Below are 7,352 nucleotides of genomic sequence, written 5' to 3' on the forward strand. Positions count from 1 at the left end.
GCCCTGAGCTAACATCTGCTTCCAATCCTCCTCATTTTGCTGAAGAAGACTGTCACTGAGCTAACGCCCATGTCCATGTTACTCCACTTTATATGTGGGACACATGCCACAGCATGGCTTGCCAAGTGGTGACATGTCCACACTCAGGATGTGAACCCTGGGCCACCAAAGCAGAACCTCTGCACCACTGGGCCAGCCCCACAAATTATATTTTTAATAATGAATAAGTTGTGGAAGTTGGTGTTTTCTGAGGAAGTGGTTCATTTCATCTAAGTTGTCCAATTTATTTGTTCAACGTTGTTCATAACATTCCCTTATAATCCTTTAATGTCTACACAGTCCAATGTGATATCCCATTTCATTCTTGGTATTGACAATTTGTTTCTCTTTTTTTTCTCCTCATCAATATTGCTAAAGTTTTGTTAATTTTAATGATTTTTTTCAAATAGCAATCTCTATGCTTCATTGATTTTCAATTTCATTGATTTCTGCTCTCATCTTTATGGTTTCCTTCCTTCTACTTGTTTTGGATTTATAGTCTCATTGTTTTTCTAGATTCTTGAAGTGGAAGCTCAGATTATTTCTTGGATACTTTCCCCTTTTCCTGATGTATCTATTTAGTGCTCTAAATTACTCTTTCAACAACACTTTAGTGTGTTTCAGAAATTTTGAGATATTTACTTTTATTTTTATTCAGTCAACATATTTTTTAAATTTCCTTTGACACTTCCTCTTTGACTCATGGATTATTTAGAAGTGTCTTGCTTAGTTTTCAACATTAGTGGATTCACCTTTTTAAATTTTTGTTATTGAGTTATTGTCTGATCTTGTTGCAGTTGGAAAATATACAGTGTATGCTTTCAATTATTTTAAAATGTTTAAATTTCTTTTATGGCCTGGGATACATCTTTCTTGGTATATGCTTCATGGGCACTTGTAAAAGAATGTGTATTCTGATATCCTTGGTTAGATTGGTCTATAAATGTCCATTAGATTATGTTGATTGGCAGCATTGTTGAGTTTTCCAACATTCTTGCTGGTTTGCAGTATAGTTGTTCTATCAATTGTTGAAAGAGATATGTTGCAATTTCCTATTCTAATTGCAGATTTGTCAATTTCTCCTTCCTGTCCCATTATTTTCTATTTCACATGCTTTTTAAGCTCTGTTTTTTGGTAAATATATATTTATGATGGTGATATCATTTTGGAAGATTGACCTTTTTATCATATATAATGTCCTCCCCTCCCATCTGGCAATTTTCTTTCCTCTGAAGTCTACTTTATCTGTTGTGAATATAGCCACACCTGCTTTCCTTTGATTAATGTTTGCATGATGTATTTTTTAAACACTTTACTTTCAACCTGGCTACATAATTATATATGATGTTAGCTTTTGGTAGATAGCACATAATTGAGTCACGTTTTTAATGCAGTCTATTAATCTCTTTTAAATTGGTGTATTTAAATGATTTATATTATTGATATGTTAGGGCTTAAGTCTGACATTTTCTTTTTTGATTTATGCTTTTTGTCTCTGTTTTTTAAAGTTTTTCTGTCATACTGTAGGTCCTGAACATATTTTTAGAAGCTCATTTTGATTTATTTATAATGTTTTTACAGTGTATCTCTTTGCATGAATTCTTCAGTGATTTCTATACATACTATATTTATATACAGAACTTATCACAGTCTCCTGATCTTCCTTTACTTGTTCAAGTGAAATATAAAAACATTAACTCCCTTTATTTCCCTTTACCCTACCTTGTTTGTAATTATCTTAAATATTTCTTCAACATAAATTCAGAACCATATCAACAGTTATAAATTTTGCTTCAATAGTCAAACATAATTTAGAAATTTGAAGATGAGAGATCATATTATTTTATATATCTATTTTTTTCATTACTACATTCTTTCTTCTTTCCAGATCCAAAGGTTTCTTCGTTGGTAAGATTACTATTTGAACAGTCTCCTTTGGCCACTTTGCAATTTAATAGAGGAGACACAGTCACATGTCTTATTTCCAATTTACAGTCCAGAGGCTGAAATCTCATTACTCTCTACTATTACCACAATCTCATTGTCTAATGACATCATGGTTTATTTTCTAGCTTCTCTTAAATAAGATGATACTGAGAAAATGAAGAAATTTTGGTAATGATGAGAAAAACATAGCACATATCCAGAGGGAAGTAATAACTGTCTTGCAAAGTGGAAATTGCAGTCACTATTTGAAAACAAGACAAAATGCCTTCCAGACACAGATTATCTGTCTCTGATCCATTCATTTATTGTAACAATTTACTGTTTCCTATTATATTTTTGTTCATGGGAATTTGGGTTAATGAAGAGACTAGTCCTTCACAGGGGTGAGGTGGTGAAAAATTCATAGAGACTGTGTGGGGCATGTCAGTGATTTTGAGATTCGAAGACATTTAATGTCCCACTCCTCACCTTCCCTTACCATGACCAAAACGGTACTCTTAAAAAGGTATCCTGCCATTTCGGGATGCCAGGTTAGCAAACGCATCTGCAGGATCCGGGCAAGAGGGGAGCAGGAAGACCCATACGAGGGTGTGTGGATTTGAGCCTCAGCATTTCTAACCCACGATCTCGACGTGCATCGTGATTCCTGTCCATTGGACTGTAAGGTTCATACAGGTAATCTTGGAAACAATGGTAACAAGACTGAATTGGAACGAGCTTTTGTTTGTTACGGACAACTCCGAAGTGTGTGGGTTGCTAGAAACCCTCCTGCCTTTGCTTTTGTTGAATTTTAGGATCCCCTAGACGCAGCTGATGCTGTCTGAGAGCTGGATTAGAGAGCAATATGTGGCTGCCGAGTAAGAGTGGTACTGTGGAATGATGAAAAAAGTCGAAATCGTAGCCCACTTCCCTCTTGGAGTCACCACCCTCGAGACAGTGGAGGAGTCCTCCACCTAGACGCAGATCCCCAAGACAGAGAAGCCTCTCCCGTAGCCGGAACAGGTCCCTTTAGAGAGAGAGGAGGAGAGAGAGATCACCGTCCCAGAAGAGAAATCACAAGCCGTCCTTATCCTTCTCTAGGTCTCATAGCTGATCTAGGTCAAACTGGAAATAGAAAGCCAGTTTGGAAGAGGAGGGGTGTTCAGGAAATAACTTCATTTTGAAAGAGTATGTACAGAACATTCAAGTTTTGTTTGAGATTTCATGAGCTTGGTGCATCTTTAGGATGTTTTAGCTGTTCACATTTTTTGTCTCTTTGAATAGTGACGCATAAAGACGTAATTCTTTATGGTTTGCAATCGATCATAAAAGGCATATAATACTGATTGTTACTTTACATTGTTCCCTAAAGAAAAATTGAATTTGCTTTGAACTTTATTTAATCTTTCATAGACTGATAATAATCATCTAACTCCTGCCCAGCTAAAGTGTGATGTTTAATATGACGGAAACAAAACCTGCAAAGTTGAACTAAGACTAACTTTTGCCATAGCTGGGATATGGTATGTAGCTGTAGTTGGAAAAACAGTCTTTAAAAGCTGCTGTAAACACAAGCCAGCAGGTAAAAATTAAAGCTGCACAATTAAACCAAATTAGAGTTTATTTTGTTTTCTTTTGAAAGATGCAACTAGTCTTCACACTGGGCAGAGGTTGTCTAGTTGGTGTAGAATCTAAGAAGTTTCAAGAAAGTTAGTTTACCTTTGCTTTAGCTCAAAAGTTTCTGATCTGAATGCTGTATATGAACACATAGCTCTTTGTAACATTCTTTATTTGGAAATTTGAGACTATTCAAGATACTAATGTCCTTCCGGTTTAAGGGTGCATTGTAGAGCTGAACTTTGAGTTACTGTGCAAGATTCTTTTTCATGCTGTCATTTGTAATATGTTTTGTGAGAATCATTGGTGTTAAAGTTTTGGTTACAAATTATTGTTTAACCTGAAAGCCTGTTTTTCTTTGAAAAACTAAAATCCATGAGCTTGGTACCCAGTCCAGGTAGAACATTCCTATTGGAAGCTATACTTATATTTTCTTGTAAAGTGCTTTTGAACTGATAAAATATTAGCATAATTGTGTAATAGTTAAACCTACTACTACTATATTTCTTTTCCCATGGAAAGCAGTTGGTTACACAAATCTTATTTTATAAGAAAAACAATTGAATATTTTGAAGGAAGGGAATTTTTGGTTGTTATCCTTAAGTGATTGTTAGTACTTACCATTTTTTAGGAGTAGAAGCCAGTTCAAGTCCATGATACTCAGTGACCAACATTTTAAAGTATAGCAGCCTGGTACATTATAACTCAAAGTTGCCCATAAAAAAAGAGCTTTTAATCATTAGCTTGAGGCTATGATTTAATGACAAAGCTTTAAATTAAATTAAAGCTTAATGATTTATGACAAAGCTTTAAAAATTGCTTCCATTTTATATAATTTGAGGTGTTGCATGGAAATTCTAAACTGATTCATAATGATGTAAAATTGACTAAATGGTTTAACTGTAACAGTGCAGAACTGAATATGAAGGCATGCATAATCTTCCTCTTAGAAATCCAGAGGAATTGTAATTTCAATTTTGTGTGCAATAGATTAAATCATAATGCAACAGTCTTGCGGCTAGTTTCCTTAAATGTGCTATTTAAAGATAGTTTTGGATTATGCTGTACTGACATTCTTTAATATTAAAGGTAAGTCATTGCATTAAAAGCTCAACCTATAAGGATATTTTATAAGATGTAGGTCTTAAACAGAATATTTCCAGTGGTCCTTCTTAACCTTTCATGTGAATATCAATGAAGGAGGAGAGTCCTTGATGTCACAAGGGAGAATTGGTGTCAATGAGGTTCAGTATCAGCCTTCTTACAGAAGACACTTTTAAGACTACCTGTTGATGTACTGGGAGCACTGACTTTGGACCTTTTGTCTTTTGGCATTTCCTCATAGCCTTAAAACAAAGCAAGATAACTAAGTCATAGAAGTAATGCAATACAGAACATCAATAATTAAAACACTGTTCTTATAACTGAACATTTATATGTGCATTTTTGGCAGCATGCAACTTGAAAAATCTTAAATTGGAAGGGTTTCTGTAAAAAATATAATAGATTATGAGTATAATGTGGCTAATACAGAATCTGGGGTATAGTTGATCTTAGGGAGTTAGCCTGACTTAGGGTCCAAATTTACCATCACTTTAACCAGAAGACATAGCACAACTTTATGGCTTGTAAAAAATATAGAAGATAGAAATTATTAAAACCTTAGATTTCACACTTATATTGTGGCTATTGAAAGTTCTGAAGTTACTCTAATTTCTACAATTACAAGTCTTATTAGCCAGTTTTGTCATAACATACTCTGAGTTGAATATGTTACTGAAAGCAGTCACAAAATCTTTTGACTTGCAGTGTAATGACTACAGGTGTTCTTTAGAGGTCACTATTAATACTTGGTGACAATTTAAGGAAACATATCTAAAGATTATACTTGTTTTTTATGCCTTCAAGAATTTTTAATGACCTATGGTTCACAGTTCACAGTGGCTTACATTTGACCTCCATATCTTAAACATAAAGGTGAAGACAAAGACAAATTAGCCAGAGAAATTTTAATTTCATGAGATGTAGATACCTTTTGTCTACTGTTTAGATACTTTTTACAGTTCTTTGAAAGATCATTTTATTAGAGATTGCTCTCCATGCTTTTGATTGGACTCACCCATATCTGGATGGGAAGTCCTGGTTTCTTTTTACTGTAAAGTCATGGTTCATATTAGTACAATGTTTTTTTCATCAGGAATAGTGCTGATCATAAACAATTTTCAAAATATATACAACTTGGGGCTGGCTGGGTGGTGTAGTGGTTAAGTTCACACACTCCACTTTGGCGGCCCCAGGGTTTGCAGGTATGGATCTCGGGCTTGGACCTAGCACTACTCATCAAGCCATGCTGTGGTGGAGACCCACATACAAAAAAATAGAGGAAGATTGGCACAGGTGCTAGCTCAGGGACAATCTTCCTCACTCCCACCCCCCCAAGAAGCATCATTAGACACTCAATAAGCAGCCAACAGAGGATCGCTGTTCTTTCTTTTCCCTTCCATCTCTCCCCTGAAATACATCCCTTTCATATACTGTGAGATTTGATGTGCTTAGAACCTGAAAGGATCCTTATGACACAATCTCTTATCTGCTTGGTTTTCACCCCATAAACAATAGGGTTCATGGTGGGAGGCAAAAGCAGATAAATATTGGCTACAATGATATGGCAAGATGGAGGAATTGTATGACTCCCAAAGCGGTTAAAAAAGAAACAGAAGAAAGCTGGACTGTAGGAGAAAACAATGGCACAGATGTGGGCAGTGCATGTGCTGAAGGCCTTCTGCCGGGCATCTGCAGAGGAGAGGCTGACGACTGCCCGAAGGATCATGGTGTAGGAGACTGTGATGCACAGGATGTCAAATCCTCCAATTAAGAGGGCAGCCATGAGACCATAGATAACATTGGCTTTGATATTCCCACAAGATAACTTGGCTACAGATAGCTGATCACAGTAGGTATGATGTATTATGTTGCCTCTGCAATAGGGTAGCCGTTTGGTGATGAAAATCAAGGGAATGATGAGCAACAGTGCTCTCAGGAAAGTAGCAAGCCCCGCCTTTGCAATGACTGGATTGGTGAGGATAGTTGAGTAGCGCAGAGGATAGCAGATGGCTATATAGCGGTCCAGGGCCATAAGCATGAGCACCCCAGACTCCATCCCTGTGAAGGTATGGATGAAGAACATCTGGACCAGGCATTCTTCAAAGCTGATTTCCTTAAGATGAAACCAGAAGATGCAGAGGGCTTTAGGGATTGTACTAGAGCACATGACAAGGTCCGTAAGAGAAAGCATGGCCAAAAAGTAATACATGGACCTGTGCAGGGAGTACTCATAATGAATGAGGTAGAGGAGTCCACAATTGCCTACCATAGCCACAACATACATGGAGCAGAATGGCAAGGAAATCCACATATGCATGTCTTCTAGTCCTGGAATCCCATTAAGAATGAAAGAGGCTGGTGTCACATGTGTTTGGTTCAGCATTATCATGGTTAGGCTGGTATAATTGTTAAGAAACTTGTAGGGTTTTAGCTTTATTGTTGTTTTGTTTCATTTTTTGACCTTCCTAGGTTTAAAAAATAGAAAAAACAATTTTAGTTGTGGTGTTCCTCCCTCTTTGTCTTTCTCTTTATGTCTGTCTCTTCTCTCTGATAAATATCACATTTAATACAAAGAACTAAAAATTGTAAGTGCCAGGAAATACTTACTTAAACATAGTTTAAATCAATTATGTATTGTTTTTTATTCCTTAATTTATCAATTAATT

The 7,352-nt window shown here is 36.1% G+C and overlaps 1 protein-coding gene and 1 pseudogene across 1 annotated transcript; one reads left to right on the forward strand and one right to left on the reverse strand.

Annotated features, from left to right (window-relative positions):
* The first annotated feature begins 2,509 nt into the window (after positions 1–2,509).
* On the forward strand, positions 2,510–3,100 carry LOC124252270 (serine/arginine-rich splicing factor 3-like; annotated as a pseudogene).
* A 3,009-nt stretch (positions 3,101–6,109) lies between these two features.
* On the reverse strand, positions 6,110–7,075 carry LOC124225851 (olfactory receptor 52N4-like). The gene has a single exon (XM_046638588.1). It carries the CDS (start codon positions 7,073–7,075, stop codon positions 6,110–6,112), a length of 966 nt encoding a protein of 321 aa, XP_046494544.1.
* Between the last annotated feature and the right edge of the window lie 277 nt (positions 7,076–7,352).

Source organism: Equus quagga, chromosome 14, assembly GCF_021613505.1.
Source record: "Equus quagga isolate Etosha38 chromosome 14, UCLA_HA_Equagga_1.0, whole genome shotgun sequence".
NCBI lineage: Eukaryota > Metazoa > Chordata > Mammalia > Perissodactyla > Equidae > Equus > Equus quagga.